This window comes from Geotrypetes seraphini, chromosome 3 (assembly GCF_902459505.1).
Source record: "Geotrypetes seraphini chromosome 3, aGeoSer1.1, whole genome shotgun sequence".
NCBI classification, from domain to species: domain Eukaryota; kingdom Metazoa; phylum Chordata; class Amphibia; order Gymnophiona; family Dermophiidae; genus Geotrypetes; species Geotrypetes seraphini.
Window position 1 is genome coordinate 326549476 of NC_047086.1, and position 22676 is coordinate 326572151.

Here is a 22676-nt window from a genome sequence, read left to right on the forward strand (position 1 = left end):
CGCTCATATTAGAGGGAACATAGATTAGCAGGCAGCCTTGATTTTTTTTTTTTTAATCTATTTCAGATTTTCGTCCAGTTTTGCTGGGTAAAAATCAGGCTGAGCATGCCAGTATATTGGGGAGAAATGTTACAATTTCATCCAGCCTAGAGCAACTTAAAACTGTCATGTTTCAAGCTGAACTCTGAATTACTCGCACATCTGTTTATTGATTCAGTGAGTATCCTCAGAGTCCAGTAGATGGCATGTGGAAGTCAGAATGAGCTCAAAACTCATCTACATGACCAGTGCAATGTTTCCTGTCAGCTGTGACCTTTAAACTTAATAGGCTCCCGGTGGCATTTGTGAAAAGAGCAGATCAGCCAGATCTCCAGACTAAACTACCTTCCTCCCTGCTTCCAGCTCTTTTAAAAATGGTAAGTGCCAGTCTGTTTCTTTTTCTCATTCTCAGAGGAACCCTTTCACTCACCCGTCTTAAGATTCATACTCACATGACTGGGCCTGTGTGCTAACGTACCCTGTTCAGACGCCTCTTTAAAGTGTGTGAATTGTGGTGGTGTGAATGAAAGGTTAATACCATAACCCTGGGCCTACCATTCTGGCTAACTGAACTCCTGAAGAAATAGTTATAAGAGTAACAACAACAGCTAGCCTCAGTGGCTCCCAACCCTGTCCTGGAGGACCACCAGGCCAATCGGGTTTTCAGGCTAGCCCTAATGAATATGCATGAAGCAAATTTGCATGCCTATCACTTCCATCATATGCAAATCTCTCTCATGCATATTCATTAGGGCTAGCCTGAAAACCCGATTGGCCTGGTGGTCCTCCAGGACAGGGTTGGGAACCACTGAGCTAGAGAATTGAGAAACTCTGACCGTATTTAACAATCTACAAACTCTTCACAGGAACTGCTCTTCCTATACAGTGCAAAGCGGTGCATTTTTTCCCCAGAAGTAAAAGTGTTGGTGCTCAAATGCCAGACCATCCTTCGGGGGTGGGATGGTCACTAAGAAACCCACCCCATAATATTCAGGTCCCCTACAATCAGCCACAGAATCTATAAGAACATAAGAATTGCTAAACTGGGACAGACTGAAGGTCCATCTAGCCCAGTATACCGTTTCCAACAGTGGCCAGCACACAGGTCCCAAGTACCTAGCAAGATCCCAAGCAGTATAACTAATGTGATCATTTATTTTTTTCATCAAAACGGGACATCTACTAATATTCAGTCATGCCCCCAATCCCACCCTAGCCTACCTCCCCCAAAGCCAGTCTGCCTGCCTACCTCCCCCAGAGCCAGTCTGCCTGCCTACCTCCCCCAAAGCCTGCCTACCTACCTCCCTCCCCCAGAACAAGGCAGCCAGCCAGCTAGCCAGCCAGCCTGCCTGCCTGCCTACCTCCTCCACCCCCCTACCGCGGAAAACAAAAGCCTCCCTCCAGGCCCGATTTAAACTTCCCCCCTCCCCGGTCCACCGACGCAGCTCCTCTGCTTACCTCCCGCTAATCGCGCCCAGAAGCCTTCTTCCTGACGTCAATTCTGATGTCGGAGAGGACGTTCCGGGCCAGCCAGGCAGCGATTGGCTGGCCCGGAACGTCCTCTCCGACGTCAGAATTGACATTGGGAAGAAGGCTTCCGGGTGCGAGGAGCAGAGGAGCAGCAGTGATGGACCGGGGGAGGGGGGAGTTTAAATCGGGCCTGGAGGGAGGCTTTTGTTTGTTTTTTTTGGTGCGGCAGGGGAGGGACAGGAAGCAATCACCTGTCCCGTTGTCCCCACGCACAGCTTCAGGACGCTGTCCCTGAAAACGGGACATTTTGGCGTCCCGTAGCTGTGTGTGGGGACAATGGGACAGGGGATCCGAAAACGGGACGTATGGTTACCTTAAGTATAACAGATTTTTATTGCTGCTTATCCTAGGAATAAGCAGTGGATGTCCCCAAGCCATCTCAGTAATGGCCTATGACCTTCTCTTTTAGGAAATTATCCAACCATTTTTAAACCCTGCTAAGTTAACTGATTTCACCACATTCTCTGGCAACAAATTCCAGAGTTTAATTACACTTTGTGTGAAGAAACATTTTCGCTGGTTTGTTTTAAATCTGCTACTCAGTAGCTTCATCTATGAAAAGACAAAATTGGGTGTTAAGAATCTGTGCTCTTTCATTAACATTTGGGGACTATGGGTCAATTTTAGCAGTGTCCCCTGAAAAAATAAAACCTGTTGAAAAAAATAACCGGGTTTCAGTATTGCAAAATTCTTAATGAACATTAATATCAGATTAATTCAGATTAATATTCAGATTAATTCGGTTCACTCTAGGGACACTTTTCTATAGATGTCCAATCAATTAAAGGTGGCTCTACAACGAACCAAACATTAATATCAGATTCTGGGTTAATTTGGTTCATTGCAGGACCACTTTTCATTGATTGGACATCTATAGAATTATCAGGCCAGATATTCTGCAGGACTTATTCAGGTAGGAGTCGTTCCTACCTGAAAAATTCCTGCTTACTAAGGCTATACCTGGATTTTCAGTGGCAGTATCTGGATAGTGCTGGTGAAATTGCAGACAGCTTACTATCTGAGGAGTGGCAGAGCAGTCTGGGGTCAAAGCCTGAGCAGAGCTAGACTTTATCAGGGTGTCAGCAGTAGTCATTGCTGGTACCTGGATGATGCACACACTCGATTGTTCCCCTCAACCCTGAAGAAAAACGTTATTTGAAACATGCATGTCGGGAGAGGTGGCATTGATGAACATTTGAGAGCTAACCTCGAAGCTAAGTAGCTAAATAATAAGATTAAATTAGAAGAAAAAGACATTAAGTAAGGAAATGAAGGAAATTAAAATGAAATACAATGAAGAAATAGTATCGGAATTATGAAATTAAGAATAAGTATGAAATCAAATGAATTTTAGAGTTTTGAGTAAATAGACAATAAAGTGGACTGATGAAGACAAGAGATTGCTGGGCATTATTCATGGTCCAGTTGATATCCGAAGGTCCATACAAATGAAAAAATAAAGAATTAATATATAAATACATATACATATATTATGAAGTATATGTTAGTACTAGACCAATAATCTCTTTACAGTGTATATGGGGCTGCAATATATAAACAGGCACCATATAGCTTTACGATATTAGAGATTTAAAAAGAGTACAGAGAATAGTTAGTGATTTAGAGAGAACTGGTTAAACTTAGGACAGCCTTTGTGCAAGAACTGAATGTACCTCAATTTTCAGTCTGAAGAATAGCAATGGATACAGATAGCGGCACTGAAAATCAAGGTGAGAACATGAGAGGCAGTTGTGATCTACACAGAATGTGATCTGAAGAATGACAATGGATTGAAGAGGTTAAAATAAGATACTTTTATTAAAATTGCCTGATGTAGCCACATTTTGGCTCCTGGCATTCTTTGCCTTCACTAAAGTGTGATTTTAAATTCCCTTTTAGTTGCTGTCACTGAAGCAGCCTGCCATTGGCAAAATGTAGCCACATCAAGCAATTTTAAGAAATGTTATCTTTTATTTTAACCTCTTCAATCCTTTGTTGTTCTTTGGATTATATTCTGTGGATCCCAACTGCCTGTCTTATGTTGTCACCTTGATTTTAAGTGCCACTGTTTGGATAGCAACTACATGAAAAATCTGATATACAGTATCTTTAAACCTTGTGTTGATGTTTAAGATTGATGCTGATCATTGAGTTAAAATTGTTAGGGGGGAGGAGGAATCAGCCTTACCTTTGAGAATATAAAGTACTTCTTTTATGTACCATTTTGTGTGTCCTGAGATACTTTTTTTTTTTTTACCACTCTTGCATGACAGCAACCCTGAAGACTAATGCTATGATTACTGATCCAGATCATTTTAAAATAACTGCAGCTACTTAAAGCATCTGCAAACAGCTAGTTTGAATGCTATTTTACTGCAGAAAAAGGTGTCCTGGGATTCATTAACTCATGGCACTTAATGAAATCCAGAGTAAATTTAATTTTTTGTGCATTTTTGCTGCTGCAATGCAAAGAGAGTTGACCTCAAGTTTTATGTTTTATTAAAACTTGTTATACCGCTCATTCATACGACAGGTCCAAGCGGTTTACAATAAATATACAATATAGAAAAGAACTTCAATTGGGTCCATTATTTTTTTTTACAGGGCTAGGCTACTGATTTAACAAAACAGTGACCCCTGGATCAACCGCCCATCCCAGCTCCCTTAAAAATAAGTAGGTGCTAATATGAACCTACCCTCTACCTCCTGAATCCTGATTGTACATAAAATAGAAAAGCCCCCATCTTTCCCCGCAGTCACCTTTACCTCCAATTCCTAATTCTTCATTAACCCCCCCTCCCCTTTTACTAAGACATGATAGAGGTTTTTATCATGGCCCGGAACACTAAATGCTCCGACCCTGCTCTGATACTCATAGAATTCGTATGAGTATCAGAGCATTTAGCACCCCGTATGGCAATAGAAACCTCTATCACAGCTTATTAAAAGAGGGCCTAATAGAGAAATCACCCATATCCAACTCCCACCCTCCCAATCCCTGAACCCAGTCTCTTTTCCTTGTGAACTTTGGCTTTCAAATATATAAAATGTCTAGTGATGCCTTTTTAAAAAACTTATTGTATCCTATGTCTATAGTATAAATAGGTACTTTTTGTTTAAATTAGGATTTTCTCATGTTTAAGAAGAACGATAGTTCCGTTTTCCTCCACCAGATGTCATCATGTTTGGAAAACCTTAAATTTGAGAATGTCAAACACATCTGTCCCTGGAGCAAGGGGTAACAGAGAGATTTTACTCCTAAACATTGTGAATAGGACTTAGAAAAAGCTATGGAATTATGTCTTTCTACATTTTAATTGCCGGACACGTCCATGATTCAGTAAATGCACCACGAATGCAAAAAAGATCTATGAAATAAAAGTCTAATTCAAGCTGAATGATGAAACTCCATCTTAAGAAAAAGAATCCTGTTTATTCTGGCTCTTATATGACTCCGGGCAGGGAGGCTGAATGCTGCTTGCAGTATGTCTCTTTAAGTGGCCAGCAGGTGTCTCTAGAAGAGCATTCTTGAGCTCCATCCTTTCCCAAGTACCAGGAAACTGCTACTACCATAGTCAACCATACTCGAAGCTCAGGAGGAATCGGTTACCTGAGTGCAGGATTAAATTTGGGTACACCACTAGACAAAGGAACAAGCTAATTACTGGGCTATTGGGCTGGTTCAGAGGAATTTCTAAATGTTGCTTCTTTTTGCTGAAGATTGTGCTATGCAGATCGACATCATGTATAGCTTGGAATTTTTCCAACAGCAGCCCGTCTCTCACAGAGAGAGGACAGGCACTGAAAAAGCCAGAGTGGAAATATCTGATTGGCTCTTGTACCCTTTTCTGGCACATAACTCACTCTTTGTGGGGGATAAATACTAGCTAGAGAGCTTTTATGCAGCAGTACCAGTGTTCTCAACACTATACAAAAAAAAGAAAATACAGAAAATAGTACAGGAAGGACTGTAAATAATATAATCGGAAGGATGGAGAACTTGGCACCTTAGCTTGAATTCTTCTTGGCAATAAAGGGGACATAGGAGAGGAGACAGGATTAGAGTGTATGAAATGTTAGTATGTATCTATGTGTGGTAGTACATGTGTCTAGATCAGGGGTAGGCAATTCCGGTCCTCGAGAGCCACAGGCAGATCAGGTTTTCAGGATCTCCACAATAAATATGCATGAGATAGATTTGCATCTCAAGGAGGCAGTGCATGCAAATCCATCTCATACATATTCATTGTGGATATCCTGAAAACCTGACCTGCCTGTGGCTCTTGAGGACTGGAATTGCCTACCCCTGGTCTAGATGGAAGGGAGTGGCAACTGTAACGTGGTCTGAAGGTGGGAGTTCGGGTGGGAAGGAAAAGAATACTTCCCTGAAAATGCTGGTGGACTCTGGAAAGTTATCATTGCTAAGAGAGAAGGAAATTTTGTGTGCTACAGTAACATGAGAAAAGAGTGAAAGGCATAGGTGCCAGCTCAAGTCAAGCAGAGGCAAACGACAGACATTTTTCAAAAGCCACCTGCTGCTGCAACTGGGGGAATGACCTCTTATTTGGCAGCCTGACTTCTAGCAGTGATATCATGAATCTACCACTAGGGGGCAGAGGCTGTTATTTTTTTGTTGAACCATAGAAACATAGAAGCAAGATGGCAAATAAAGGCCAAGTGGCCCATCCAGTTTTCCCACCCGAAGCATCCACTCTCTCCTCCTCTTCCTAAGAGAGCCCATGTACCTGTCCCACTCTTTCTTGAATTCTGACACTGCTGCCCCTCCCCAGCTAGACTCGGGGAGCACTATATGCAGGAAGTGGTAATTTGGTGAGTTTAAGTATCTCCAGTCATTTTCAAAAGTTGGTTTAATTTAATTTCCATATCTTGCTTAACCACAAAGTTCTAAGCGGTCTACAATAAAAGATAATACTGTTAAATACATCTTAAATATAATCATAATACCAATCAAATGATTAAGTAGGGTGGATATTATGATATTATTAAGTAAGTAGAGGAGAGAAATAGAGAAGGAGTGGTAGTCATATAAAAATAAAAACATGATTACAGCACTATCCTTGTCCTTGTTCTGTCACTTCAGCTCAGGCCCTTTGTTCTTAGCCCCTCAACTTCCAGGGAGAGTTGCTAGTGTTGGATGACTTTAGGTTAGCTGTGTAGGAATGGAGAAAAATTAAGATCAATCCCTACTCTGACATTCAAACTTGGACCTTTTCCTTCCTCCCTCCCTCATATTTAACATTCAAAGATTAATACTGTGCATTGGCATGAATTTAAAAGATCTGCATTTATACTAACGGATTTAGGATCATGGTTACTAAAGTGAGATAATCGCTACTTATATGCCAGGTTGCCCCCTAGTAGTAGCACTGAGAGACTATCACTAGGGATCATTGCTTCAATTTTGAAACCCAGTGGCTACTGGAGTGGGAGCAGAGGGGGTGCCTGCTCACCCCACTCCTCCAGACTATGAGGGAGACTCCTAGGTGACTCTTAGGGAGTTGAGGGTGGGGAGGGTCAGAGTATAATAGTTGGTGAGTTTCCTGTTGGGGTGATCATGTGGAGGACTTATGTTGGGGCACATGATCTTAGAGGTGGGGGTACTATTGAGGGTGGCTGCCGATCAGCAAAAGGAATACAGTCAGGTGGGAGATGCACTGCCAAATGGAGAGAAGCTGATTGGTGTCAGCAACAAAATCTATTATGTGCACGAGGCAGTGGCCATCGTATGTGACTGCAGTTGCATTGCCATCTTTTGAGGTGCCATCATGTAACAATGCTATCAGCAGTCATGATAGCTACTGTGTGAAAATGTGTGGTCCATTCCAGGCGCAGTCTTGGTAGAGGCTTTGGCACTTGTCCTCCTCTCCAACCTCCATTCCTTCCCAACCCCCCCCCCCCCCCTTGCGGCTGCGCATGTGCACCCTTTCCCTTCCCTCACATCTTTTTTCATTTTCCCTGCATGGGCAACATTACGAACTTGCTGCCTGCGTCAATGTTGTCTCGCTCCGACGTCACTGCTGGGCCCCACGCCTAGGAAGTGACATCAGAGGGATAGCCGACACGACCTGAGCAGCAAGTTTGTAATGTTGCTTGCGCCTGGAAAATTAAAAAGATATGGGAGAAGGTGCGGCGGGGGGGGGGGGGGGAAAGGGGGATCAGGAAGGAGCAGGGGAGGGGCGTCAACACCCCAGGCGCCACTCATCTTCGCTACGCCACTGGTGCTTTGTGAGAGCACCATTCTACAGACTACACTTAATCTCCACCCAAAACCTAGCCTGTTCCTATCTCAATCCATGGTAAGCACTTGCTTTGAGATTTTACCCCACAGTATCCATTATCGTGGACCTGCCAGTTACCAGATGTTAAAACCTGCACAAAGGCCCTGATTCTATAAATGGCACCTGAAGTTAGGCACCTAAATTGGTGCACCTGCCGATTTAGGTGCCTGTCTCATTTTTTTTAATTAGCCTAATTGGTGCTGTTAATTGAAAGCACCATTACAAAATGATTAAAAAACAATTTAAAAAAATGACCACCTCGCGGTAGATATCTACACTTATATTTGGAATGGCGACTCATGTTTCCTTTACATTTATGTCATGTTCTCAGTATTAAGATGCCTAGAAAATATAAAGATACTGGAATATTAATGGATACATGGAAAACATTGCGTTATGTCAGTAATTTAACACCTAACCCAATACATAGGTCAACAAATCAATCTATATGGCTTAACTCCAAGATTCAAATTGGCGGATTTAAAGTCGTCTGGAAACATTGGATTATTGCAGGTATACGGGTTTTAGCCGATGTTATTTCAAATGGTAAACTGCTTGATTTTTCGCAGTTGCAGCAAAAATATGGTCTTAATAAAACACAAAGTTTTAAATGGTTGCAACTGAAGCAGGCTATTCAGGATGGGTTCCCTGAATGGAAAAATCTTAGTAATCAATATAGTCTGGAATTCTTATGCTTTCAGGTGGACTTCTTGGGATACCAAGCCGCACAATGGTATAAATTGATAACAGGATTTATAAATAAAAAAACAAAAACTGGCCTCAGAGACATTTGGAGCATTGAGATTAAGCATCAAATTTCTGTGTCTCAATGGCCATGAATTTGGTCTTGGAGGATGAGGTGTACAATGTCTGCATCTATGAGACAAACTTGGTTCTTTTTGTTACATAGAGCATTTTGGACCCCAGTTCGATTACAAAAGTTAGACAGCTCTAAGTCTAATAGATGCTGGCATTGTAAACTTGAAGCAGGGACTCTAGATCATTTATTATTCTATTGCCCCTATATCATGGCCTTTTGGAAATCAATTTGGTCCCAAATTAATTGTTTATTAGAGAATCATGTAGCATTATCATATGATACGATTCTATTCGGTACGTCAATGAGAACAAGGAGTCAGATTTCATCAAACAACAATAAACTTTTATTGATTATGACAGGAGTCGCCATTCAACATATCACAAGTAATTGGAAAAACTGCAGTAGATTAAATTATACCTTCTGGTGGAATTTGTTATGTCACATTTATAAAATGGAAAGCATAATTGCTATTCAAAACGGGAATTATAATAAATTTAAAAAGATCTGGGGGCCATTGACAACTTACTGTAATGAATAGATACCATTTTCTATTGAAAGTATATTTGCAAATGGGGGGAGGAGGGTGGTTAACAGTTTACTGTAGGTTTAATCAATAGAAAAGAATATTTATATTTGTATATATTTTTTTTTTTTTAAACATATGTTTATTAGCAGTGAAGCAGCACATACACTCAGGCGGCAACAATGCCAAAATCTACAAGCAGATAACACAAGGGATACATAAACAGCTGGTAAATACAAACCAAACCAGAGACATCAGGGATTCGAGAAGGATCCATGAACAAGAAATACAAGGAAAGTCCCCGCCACAAGGCAGTGCCAACTTCACCTATTTGTACTTACCCCCTCAAATAACCAAATAACCAAATAAACATTCCCCCCAGCCCGACTCAAAACCCATGCTCACCAAGCACACACATGACAACAGGCACACCCCCCTTTCTCACTAATCCCCCCCCACACACACACAAGCAAACCCCCCCTCCCCCCTGTCCTAGATAGAGGAGCTGTCGATGAGTATAGAGAAAGAAATAGGCCTACGGATGAAAAATAAAAGGAGAAATAGAGAGAAGGTCACCCAGGTAAGTAGGGGGCTCCCGGGTACCCCAAAGGGGGTCTTCTCCGCTGGGCCAGAAACTCACAATTGGCTGTCACCGGGTACAGGCTCTGGAGCAGAGATCGAGCGCAATAAGCCTTCCCACATAGCCACATAATATCTTTTATCACAGCTGGAAGATTCCACATACCACTGGCGTTCAAAAGTGGCCATGTCCCGCAATTTGGCATGCCACAGCGCAGTAGGGGGAGGGGCCTCAGAAATCCAACTAGAAAGAATTGCTTTCTTAAGCACTAAGAATACATTGTAAAGGAAGCGCCGCTGGGGGACAGACAAACCTTGTTCAATAAGTGGCTCCTGCAACCCTAGAAGTAAAACCCCATAATCCCATTCCACCGACCGTTGAAGGATAGCCTCCAACGTGGCCAGCACCCCCCTCCATAGAGTAAGTTTAGAGCATTCCAAAAATGAGTGGAGGTACGTACCTGGCTGGCATTTGCATTTAACACAAGAGGCATCATCCCAGAGTCCTAAGCTGGCTCCCCGCTGTCGAGTTAAGTAATATCGGTGCAGAATCTTAAATTGAGTGTCCTGATACTCAACGGATTTAGTGAATGCAAAAAGGGTGGCAAAACACTCCTGAAACTGATGCTCATCAATAGACACCCCCAGATCGCTCTGCCAAACCTCTCTTACCCTGGACATACCTACAGTGGGACTTGAGAGCTTCAATAGTTTATACCAATGTGAAAGCTTATTCATAGAGGCCGGGGTAGAGAGAAATTGTGTGTCAAGCCCCCCAAGCGCCCACGCTCCTGGGCAACGGTTACGTTCTGCCTCCCAGTAATGGCGGACCTGAAAGTAGGAAAACAAAAAATGATTGGGGAGGCCCCACGTTCGCTGAACCTGGGAAAAAGAGGGAAAAGTCTGGGGATCCAACTCAAGCAGCTGCGTCATGGCCGTGCATCCCCGGGCCGCCCAACCCCGAAATGCTGAATAACCCCAGCCCGGTTGAAAGTTGGAATTACCCAGGAAACGAAGAAAGGGAGACACCGCGGGACTAAGCCCCTGTCGGCGCCTCCACCATCGCCAAGCTTGCCGTAAAGGCCACATGAATTGCATCTGAACTCTGTACCGTTGAGAGGGATCGGATTGGGAGTGGAGCATATTCATGAACTGAAAAGGACGAGTCCAACCCTCCACCCATCCCTGTGGGGAATATCGTTCACATCCCGAATACCCCTCATGTATCCAGCGCAGTAGCGCAGCCACATTGTAGAGACGAATATCAGGGACATTGAGCCCGCCAGCAGACTTATCCAACATCAATTTCACCATACTGACTCGCGGAGCCTTGGAGCGCCATATAAACTTAGAAATAATCGATTTGAATTTAAGTTCCTCCTTGCGGCTCAACCAGATCGGGATGGTCTGTAAAGGATATAACAGTTTCGGAAGCATAACCATTTTGACCAACGCTATCCTGCCCATCAGGCCCAACGGCAAATCCTTCCAGCGCTGACATAGCTTGTTAATCTCCTCCAGCGGCCGCAGAACATTTTCCACATAAAGGACGGAGGGCTGTGTGCTTAAGAAGACGCCCAGATACCTCATAGGCGCCGTCGTGGGCGGAATAGCCAAAAGCGCGTGCCATGGCTCCGGCGGGCCCCCAGACAGCAGTAAAAGTTCTGACTTAGAGCAGTTCACCTGAAGGCCAGAAAGCAACCCAAAGGCTCTCACCACCGCGAGAGCTGGGTCCAGATGAATGGAAGCCTGATCCAAATACAAAAGGATATCATCCGCAAACAAGCTGATTTTACACTCGTGGTCCCCGACTCTCACCCCCCGGAAATGAGTACATCCTCTAATTTTGATGGCTAATGGCTCCATGGCCAGCAAGAATAGTAAAGGGGACAGGGGGCAGCCCTGCCTAGTGCCTCGTTGAAGGCCAAAACGGGCCGTCAAACTGCCATTGATTAATAAGCGGGCCTGCGGGTCCACATACAACGCCTTCACCCACGCCAGAAAGGAGCCCTGAAATCCGTACTGCTCCAAAGTCCAGAAAAGATATTCCCAGGAGATGCTGTCAAATGCCTTTTCCATATCTAAACCCGCGATAGCAGAATGGCCCCCGCGTCCCGCATGGATCCGAATGGCTCCCAGCACTTTCATCAAATTCATGGAGGCATATCGACCAGGAACAAAACCCACCTGGTCGTGGTGAATAATATCTGGTAAAACGGAATTCAGTCTACGCGCTAGGGTAGCCGCCAACAGCTTTATATCCTGGTCCAAGAGAGAGATGGGCCGATACGAACTCACCAACGCATGGTCCTTGCCTGGTTTCGGCAGTAAAACCACATGTGCCAGGTTATCGGGTAACTCGGCCTCGCCCGCTGACACTCCATTATACAGGGCGCACAAGGGCGCTGCCACCAAATCCTGAAGAATCCTATAGTATTCCGGACCTAAACCGTCAGGGCCCGGCGCCTTCGCCAAGGTGAGGGAGCGGATACCCCGCAAAATCTCCTCCCTCGTAAGCGGAGCGTTCAAGGCCTGGAGTTGCGCGTCCTCAAGCCCTGGAATCTGGATATCAGAGAAAAAGGACAGCAAAGCCTCACGGTCCAATGGACGAGCCTCGTACAGCTTCGAGTAGAAAGAGACAAATTGTTCCTCTATCTGCTGAGCTGTAGTGTATTCGATACCCTGTGCATCCTTAATAGATGTAATAACTTGCCTTCTTTTTGGAGGTCGCACCAAATTAGCTAAAAGTTTCCCCGCTTTGCTCCCCCAGCGATACAGTCGGTATCTATGATAGTACAAAGAAGTCCGCATACGATCATTAAGCAGCCCCTCTATCTGCCCCTTCAGAGACTGAAGTTCTCGTTTGTCAGAGTCAGACATCGACTGAATATGGCGCTGCCTGAGAATCCGCATATCATTCGTAAGTTGCAATATCTTCCCATCCCGCTCTTTCCTCTTATGAGCCGTGTACGCTATAATATGCCCTCTCATCACCGCTTTAGAGGCATACCAGTACGTACTGGGGCCCACATCAGCAGTCTGATTAGTCAATTGATAATCCACCCACCGCGCTCTAAGATATTCCCGGAATGCCTTGTCCGTATACAATTGAGGAGACAGTTTCCAGGATTTACCCCTAACCCCAGATGAAAAAGAGAGGGTCACTGCCACTGGAGCGTGATCAGAAACGGTGCTCTCCAAGATATCTGCTCGAATAGCCGCTGTAAATAATCGGCGATCTAGAAGAAGGTAATCAAGGCGAGCATACGCGGTATGAGCATGCGAGAAGAAAGTGAAGTCCCTATCAGAAGGATGTAAAGTGCGCCAAATATCCACGATGTCTAAGTGGCCAAGTAAGAAGTTAACCCCTTTTGCGGCCTGATCTCGAGGCGGCACCCGGGGCGGCTTACAGTCAAAGCTCGGATCAGCAGTGATATTAAAGTCCCCTCCCAAGAGAAGATGATACTCGGTATATTCTGACAGTTTAGAGAGGAGAGTAGAGAAAAAGCTGTGAGTGTATACATTCGGGGCATAGATATTGCAGAGCATCAGCTTCGTACCCCAAAGCTCCCCCAATACCATTACAAATCTCCCCTCGCGGTCTTGAACCAGCTTGTGAAACTGAAAAGGTAACTGTTTGCTAAGAAGGATCGCGACCCCTCGCCGCCTACCCCCAAAGGATGAGGAGTATACCTCGCCCACCCAGCTTCTACGTAATTTAGAATGTTCCAACTGTGACATGTGAGTCTCCTGGAGATAGGCTACATCGGCACTCAATTTGCGTAAGGAGGCCAGTACTCTCGACCTCTTTATAGGTGACCGAAGGCCAGCAACGTTAAGAGTAACCACCTTTAAATCAGCCATTGTCAAAAGGCCAACACTCAGAAAATTGACCACTATAGACGTGCAACCACCCCAGCGGGACCTCCCAGCTAAGTCCCTGGGTAGAGAAAAGATAGATGCCACTCCCCCATCTAGAACCAGTCATACCATACATCCACATCCACACAGACAGCCACCCGACCCATGCATACCCAAACATACCACCCCAAAAAACCCTCACACCCTCCCCCCCCCTTAACCTCAACCCGAGACCTTCCTCAGCGGTAGCTCCCTGCCCCAGCCCCGCACACCCAAAGACACACCTCCCACCCCGCTCGCCAGAGAGCCCCCCCACCCCCCCTCCACATCCAAAAAGGAAAGAAAGGAACTCAGCTACAAGATCCCTGTGCCCCACCAAACGGGTGTACTCAGAGAGACAAAACTGAATCACCAGAGTCCTATATAAGCAGATATATACATACTAGGCCCTATGAGAGAGCACAAAGAAAGAATACAGAAATATAGAAAAAACAGTCCAGACGGGCCCCACCAAGGTAAACCAAAGTCCAGAACCGGCTAAGCCCCTCGCCCTCCCCTGTCAGAGAGGCGATGGCAGCGGGGCACAGCACAGCAGGGAGATACTCGCTGTCCGGGAATCCCGGTGGTCAGTCAAGGATGCACTCTTAATTCCTCCCTGCACAAGAGTAGTTAGTAGGGAATGCCATAGGTCCTACAGGAATCAGCCCGGACCACGTGCCAGTCAAGCCTGGTAAGATCCAGCAGCCTCAAAGTTTGTCCACAAAACGGCGGGCCTCATCCGCATCCTGCAAGGTGAAGGATTTGCTGTCCCTCCAAACTCGCAACTTAGCAGGAAAAGAGAGGGCGAACTGTATACCTTTGGAATGCAGCACCGAGCAGAAAGGTGACATCAACTTGCGCTGCGCCGCCACTCTGACGGAATAATCATTGAAGAGAAGAATCTTCACTCCTTTGTAATCCAGAGGCCCTGCCCTGCGATACGCCCGTAGGATGGACTCCTTCTCACGCCAGTTGACATAGCGGGCAATGGCGGTGCGAGGTCTCCGGTTCTCCGCCTGCTGCATGGACCCGATCCGATGGGCACGCTCACAAGCGAAGGCCATACCTGACTCTTGTAGCTGCAGCTGTTCTGGCAGCCATGAGGAGAAGATATGATACAGCTCCGCATCCGCAACCGCCTCTGGAAGCCCCACCAGCCTAAGATTGTTCCGACGGCTCCTGTTCTCCTGCTCGTCCAGCTGTGCTTTCAGGGCCTCTGTCTCCTTTTGCAGCGTGATCACTCGGGCGTCCAGGCCGCTGCAGACATCTTCCTGCCCTGAAATCCGCTGTTCCATTTCGGCAATCCGATGTGCATGAGAATCAAATTTCTCATGCATCTCCTCCATGCCCGACTGAAGCTTGTTAAGGCGGTCTGCCAGCGCTGCCGACACCGACCGCGTGATCTCCTGCACCCAGTCCCCTGCGGGGACCGTGAAAGTGGCAGTCTCCGTCGCCATTTTGGTCGGGGTCAGAGCCGGCCTGTCTTTAAGCGCCCGAGCCTGTTTTACCGGCATTCCCAGCTGCAGGACCCGATTGAGACGCCGCGGCCGCAGCGGGACACCAAGCTCACTCTAACTCGGCGGGTCAGCCGCTCGGCGGGGGAGAAAAGCTGAGTAAATTTGCCGATTTAGCAGGGGAGTTGAGGGAGCTCCACCAGCGCGCGCCCTATCAGGTAGGCTGCATCACGTGACCCCCCCATATATTTGTATATTTTTGATTAAATGTTAAAGGAAAGGGTGGGTGGGAAGGAAATAAATTTATATATTTGATGTTATACTAGAAAGAAATTCAAGTGATGTATTTAATTTCAAATGTTTTATTATTGGTACACTTGATGTAAGATTAAAAAATGAATAAAGAATTAAAAAAAAAAAAAAAGATATCTACACTTAGGTGCCTAATGGCACCTACATGGTTAAGGGTGGAGTTTAGGCATGGATTGAGTTAGGCATCACTAGGTGTTTACCTTAGGTGCCAGTATACTAGGCCAGGGGTAGGCAATTCTGGTTCTCAAGAGCCGGAGCCAGGTCAGGTTTTCTGGATATCCACAATGAATATGTATGAGATGGATTTGCATGCACTGCCTCCTTGAGATATCCATCTCATGCATATTTATTGTGGATATCCTGAAAACCTGACCTGGCTCCGGCTCTCAAGGACCGGAATTGCCTACACCTGTACTAGGCCAAGAAAACCCTGGCCATTTATAGAACCTGTCCCTAAGTGCCACTTAATTTTATATGAACAAGTTGACTATGATAACTGGAATTTGATCTGAGGACGAAGGGGTTACCTTTGAATGCTAATTATAAACTTCATTACCCTCCCCCCCTTTTTACAAAACCGTAGCATAGTTTTTAGCACCGGCCACCGCAGTAACAGCTCTTATGCCCTCAGAATTCCTATGACAAAATTCCTATGAGCGTCAGAACTGTTACTGCCGAGGCCAGCACTAAAATCCACATTATGTTTTTGTAAAAGGGGGTGGGGGGGGGGGGGAGAGAGAGAAGCTAGTTCAATAAGAAGGTATTATTTTTTTTCTATATGTTTTTGTTTTATTTCTACATATTACCTAAAAGAGCACATAAATAAAAACATTGAAAGAGCAGTCTTCTGAGATAAACCTATCACTTATGACATGCATATTATATAGTATTTACATGCATAGCTGTGGGGACAACCAGAATAATTCATGAAAAGTTTGCAAAAAAGATTAGATCTTGTATAGCAAAATTACCATAACCATACAAGCTCCTAGGACTCAGACAGCAATAACCTTACTTAGGAAAAAGGGCAGTAATGCAAATATTACTATGGGCCCAAGAACACTGGAAAAAAAAAGAGAATAAAGTGGGCTGTTATGGATTGGCTTAGAAGCATAAGAGCCAGTTTAGTGAGTGCTGAGCACACCCAATATTGTGCAAGCTCATTCCTTGTGTCTAGGGAGGGATAATTTGTGTTGCATTTGACAACCTCATTCATTCTGAATTGTTTGCACTTATTACATTACATTAAAACACATATATTCCGCAGTTACCTGCACAGTTCACTGAGGATCACAATTAAGCATTAGGCCATCTCTAGTAAAGTTCCAATATCATATCAATTAAAATTATCTGATACAAACCTTTTGAATAAATACATCTTTAGTGCGCTCTTAAACCTCACATAATCATTAATCATCCTAATATCTTGAGGTCAAGTGTTCCAAATTCATGGAACTTGATTATACATGGAGAACACGCAAAGACCATCAACGAATATAAGGGACTGTAAAATTAGAAATGTGCAGACAAAAGCAAAACGGAAACTCCAATAAGCCAGACTCTGCATGCAATCCAACTCTGGCAAAAGAGAAATATCACTTCCCTTTCTTTACCCCTCTAGATGTTGCCGAACCTAGGCCCTGAGTAGGACTGAATATGTCTTCCCTTTCCATGTCAGAAGACACCCCAGTCATCAGAAGGAGGAGGAAACAAATGGGAAATATTTCCTGGATGTAATGCTCAAGGGCACATCATCACATAGGTCTTCCGTTGCAGGGGCAGCTCTGCAGAGTTCGGATGAAGCACTGTGTTTTCTATATAGTCTAATTCTGCTGCTGACCCATACATATGTGGTTCAATGGAAGTTTGAGCCACATAATGTCCATATTCCTAAGCTGTTCTCACAATGATTGCTGAGAGGCATGGGAGTACAGGCACCAAGATTTTTTTAAATTTTTTTTTTGGGGGGGTAATGGGGAAAGGGAAAGGGGATGGAACTTGATATACCATCTTTCTGTGGTTACATTCAAAGTGTTTTACGGGAGGAGACACCTTTCTTCAGCGGACCTTCCCAGGAGAGAGAGAAAGATACTGAGATGCAGCAGCATCTGACATCACATACCGCCACCAGATCATCAATTTAAAAGGATTGCCCACCAGTGCTCTAATGGAAAAGGCACCTTTCTTCATTGGACTTCTATGGGGGGCAGGAGGAGAGGGGGGAGAGACAGATACTGAGAGGGAGTGGCGTTTGATGTCATGTGCCACTGCTAGATCATCAGTGTAAAAGGACTGCCTTGTGCTCTGGTGGAAGAGGCACCTTTCTTCAGTGGACCCCCAGGAAAGAGAGAGAAGCAGTGGTGTCTGTTGTCACATGCTGCTGCCGGACTATCAATTTAAAATGACTGCCCGCTAGTGGAGTGCGGCCACAAGGTGTGCCAGGAGGGACATATCTAGCCCTTTGGCAGCCCCTTATTAGCTGGGAGGAGATGGGACTTTATCTACTATCTTCTGAGGTACTGCTTTGTTTTTCATATAATGGTTAAACGAAAAGGGAAAGCTAAAAGTACAAATACTTCAAAGATATCTGGTCCTATGGACATACATGTTCAAATGAAATTGCCTGCTATAGTTATGGACAATTTAATCATTTCTGGTACATCTTTGAGTGAGGGAGGATCATCCACTACTTCCCCTTCTTTTAGTCCTGTTTGTTTAATAGGGGCATTTTCCCAAGATGGTTTAGCCTTAAATGACAAAGTACTGTACCTATGGATTTATGCCCTTCAACTTTAGTGCAATCACAGGTGGTTTGTGAATTTCCAACAACTGTAGCTTGTTCTTACTTGACTAAGACTATTGACCAACCTTAAGATATTACATTGAAAGGACAGGGGAGTGTCTAAAAACTACTATACCACAACTTTGTAGTTTTTCTCAGCAAACAGTTGACAAGTTTCATAATGTGCATCCATTTCTTTCTGTTTCTTCCCTCATCATTCCTACCTTTCTATCAAGACTGTTATTGGAATGCTTTTCTTGCTGTGCTGTTTGAATAGTGTCATCTTGCTCACACCTGACCTGAAGAAGGAGGTTCTGCCTTTGAAAGTTTGTCTAAAAATACATTAAAAGGGCAATTCTATAAGGCACCTTATACTGGTCCTTATGTGTGAGATTGGTACCCTTAATTGGCAAATATGTGTGTGTAAGTTCTGGGCACTGTTCTGTAGACATGGCATGCAAGTAGCTTAGGACAGGATTCAGTAAACGATGCCCAAATTTGGGTGCTGGAAAAAATTGGCACAGAGTGTTATTCTATAAAGAGTCCTTCTGGTTTAGCGCTCTTTTTAGATTAGTGCTTATAGCACAGTCCCCTGCACAAATTTGAGCTCTTTCGTTTATGCCCAGCTCTTGGCATATTTTAGAACTCTTACGTGCAAAATTTTGGAAAATCCTCACCATACCCTGGCCACATCCCATTTTCAGTTGCACATTAGGGTATTTAGACTTATAGAATAGTGCACAGGAGGATGTGTGTGCAAAATCTAATGCCAATTAACTGCAATAATTAATTACTGATAACAATTTATTGCTAGTTAATGGCTTATTAGCTAACTAGTCTTATAGCCCGTTACATTAACGGGTGCTAGAATATATGTGTGTGTCTGTCTTTATTTCTTTCTCTCTCTCTCCTTCTCCTCTCCTTCTGTATTTCTGGCTTTCTTTCTGTCTTTCTTTTTCCCATTCTCCCTTCCTTTTACCTTCCCTGTGTCCACCACCACCCCTTCACTGCTCCCCTTATCCAGCAGCAGCCCTTTTCCCTTTTTTAATCTCTCCCCTGTCCAGCAGCTCCTCTTTCCTGTCCCCCTGTCCAGCAGTAGGCCTCTCTTCCTTTTTCTCCCCCCTCGTCTCTTCCCCTGTCCATCAGCACCTCTTTCCTGCTCCCCGTCCAGCAATAGGCCTCCCTTACTTTTTCCCCCCTAGCACCTCTTTCCTGTTCCCCCATCCAGCAGCAGGCCTCCCTTCCTTTTTCTTCCCCCCTAGCACCTCTTTCCTGCTCCCCCGTCCAGCAGTAGCCTCCCTTCCTTTTTCTACCCCCCCGTCTCTTCCCCTGTCCAGCAGCACCCCTTACCTTGCGTCTGCCCTCCGCCGACAGCCACCTCAAGCCGCCGCAGCCTGCAGCCGCTGACAGCTGCCACGGTCTGCAGCCGCCGACAGCCATGGTGGCAGACAGCCTCCACGCCGCCCGAAGCCGACATCCGCCTTGGGAGAGAGAGATGCGTGAAAGTGCGCATACGCACTCCTACCTGCGGAGACCTACACCGCATGGAAAACGGGAGCACACGGGTCAGAGTGCGCATGCGCGGCTTAGGCTTTTATTATATTAGATTAATTTGTGCACATATAGAATCCAGGGTCTAGTGTGTAAATGCCAGTAGACTTTACCTATGGGAGAAGCATGAGCATGTCATGGGTGTTATGCATGCAACTTTATGGAATACTGTGCTGTAAGGCACACCTAAGTGCATCAACTGACACCTGGCGTTGACATGACATAAGCAGTTGCGCCTAGATAAAAGGAGAAGAGAGAGAGAGAAAGCATTTCACTTATTTTGCTGTTCAGCATCTCAGACTATACAAGAGAGCTGAGACATAGGGAGGATTAGAAAACTGCAAGGCCTCAAAGGCAAAGTGTGGTTCATACTGTAAGACAGGTGCAACCAACTGAGTCATAAACCAGTATATTAATAGAGTAACTGAACCATGCAATTGAATATGCTTTTTAGATTAAATATTGCTAGATAAAGGCCTCTGGATATTCATTATATCAGTTTATGCTTCAGGAAGTTGGGGTTATTAGTGTTGGGGACTGTCTGGTTGTACACTGGTGTGTCAAGTTGTGCATTGGGGAGTTGGGATTGTGATGGGGCCCAAAAACTGGCACTGCTACCACAGGTAACTTATAAGTAACTAGTGTTTAAGCCCGTTACATTAACGGGTGCTAGAGTAGATGTCTGTCTTGGTTTTTTTTTCTTTGTCTCTCTCTCCTTGAACGCTGCCTGTATGGCTGTCATTTTTTCTGTCTGTGTCTCTCCCTATGTCCTTAGTGCCCCTTCCTACATCCTTAGTGCCCCCAGTACCTCCTTCCTGTGTCCATAATGCCCCCAGTGCCGCCTTCCCATGTCCTTAGTGCCCCCAGTGCCTGCGTACTGTGTCCTTAGTGCCCCAGTGCCAGTGTACTGTGTCCTTTATGCCCCAGTGCCAACGTACTGTGTCCTTAATGCCCCCAGTGCCTCCTTCCTATGTCCCCATCATTATCTTCCAGACTTTGTCCCACCCTCACCCCCTGATGCCAGCCTGCCTGCCTGCCTCCCATCCCCCTGAGCAGCATGTTTCCATTTAAAACCCCCCCGGCGCCGACCCTACCCGGCACACCCAAAACCCCCGTTGACCCAGCTGACCCTCCCAACGCGAGACGAACACAAACCTCCAAGCTGTAGCAGCACCCGAGGCACAGTAAACACGCTACTTCACGGTCTTCTACTGCCCTAATTTCCTCTGCCGCGTCTCTGATGATGTCCTTAGAGACGTGGCAGAGAAAATCAGCCCAGTAGAAGGATGCGAAGCAGCTTGTTTACTGTGCCTCGGACGCTGCTGGAGCTTGGAGGTTTGTGTTCGCCTCGCAGTGGGAGGGTCGGCTGGGAGGGTCAACGGGGGTTTCGGGTGTGCCGGGTAGGGTCGGCACCGGGGGGGAGGGGGGAGTTGCGGCGTGTTACCTGCCGCCGGTGTTTAGAATAGAACAACAACGCGTGCATGCGTACTCTTACTTGCCACGGAACTACAGATCAAGGATCAGGGAACACGCCGGTAAGAGTGCGCATGCGCGCTTAGCGTTTTATTATAGTAGATATGTTAATGTGCGGTCATTAAATTACATGTCTGTGCTGATGGCACAAGGTCCTATACTATTGGCTCAGGCATGTAATGTGGTGGCTGTGAATTAACACCAATCCAAGTAAGAGTAGTCCAGGTCTTCAAACCAATGGGAATTTTAATAACAATAATGCAAAACTCGACTCAACACTGGCAGTGTTTCGGCTAAAAAGCCTGCTTCAGGAATCTTGAAATCTCATAAACTGATGCAATTCACACATGGGAAACAAACAATGTGCGATTTTCTTGTGAATATATCAAGTTTCAAGTTTTATTAAAATTTGATGGATCGCTTAATCTTAATACAAAGCCATGAACAAATCTAAAAAACATAATACATCACACAGTACGGGGAGACAGCATCAATGACATAAGCCAATTACTAGACAAAAACAGACCCGAAAGGGAAGTGGGGGAAGAAATACAATATATGATAGTAAGTGAGACGTATATGGATAAAACAATAGAGAAAGAAGCAACATTGATAAAAGATCTAGATGAAATTAAAAGTGAAATATGATTCTAAAAAATTAGCAGTTAAAAGCATCTTTAAAAAGAAAGCATTTTAATTTGCTTTTAAACCTATCTGTAAGACATTCTTCCTTTATGTGTATTGGGAGGGAATTCCACAGTTGCGGAGCAATGACTGAAAAAATATATTGCCTCCGAGTGTTAATAGATTTAAGAGAGGGGACGACCAGCAGATGTTGGTTGTTAGATCTAAGTGATCGAGCAGGAGTATCGGGTATTAAGACTCGGTCAATAAAGGCAGGAGTTTTATAGAGTATTGATTTAAGACTTAGTAGGCAAATCTTGTAAGTTATACGATGTGTTACCGGGATCCAATGAGATTTCTCGAGGAGTGGTGTGACGTGGTTGAATTTCTTTGCTTTCCAAATGAGTTTGATTGAGGTGTTTTGAATAAGCTATAAGCGTCTAATTTATTTCAGGGGAATTCCTGTGAACAAGGTACCTAGGAAAGGCAGCATCTTACATATTGCAGTGAGCAGTACATCAATACACCCATTGTAAAACTAAACAAGCCAGACCAGTACAGATCAATCCTACACCGTCAATCCTAACAGAAAACCATGTCTTTTGAACACACAGAACACAGAAAACACCTTCGCCTATTATGGAATATGTCATCATAAACTAACCCCTCCCCCTTTTACAAAACTGTAGTGTGGATTTTAGCCACAGTGGTAAGAGCTCTGACGCTCATAGAATTCTGAGCATCAGAGCTGCTACCACCATGACGGGCGCTAAAAAACGCTCCACAGTTT

General features: G+C 44.9%; 1 protein-coding gene across 1 annotated transcript in view; it reads left to right on the plus strand.

The window, feature by feature from the left end:
* Positions 1–304: 304 nt before the first annotated feature.
* LOC117358164 (bifunctional protein GlmU-like) overlaps positions 305–22676 on the plus strand; it is a 143852-nt gene continuing 121480 nt past the window's right edge. Inside the window, exon 1 of the mRNA XM_033939763.1 lies at positions 305–416. Within this exon, the coding sequence (XP_033795654.1) occupies positions 414–416 (3 nt within the window). The 5' untranslated portion in view covers positions 305–413. The remainder of the gene's footprint in view (positions 417–22676) is intronic.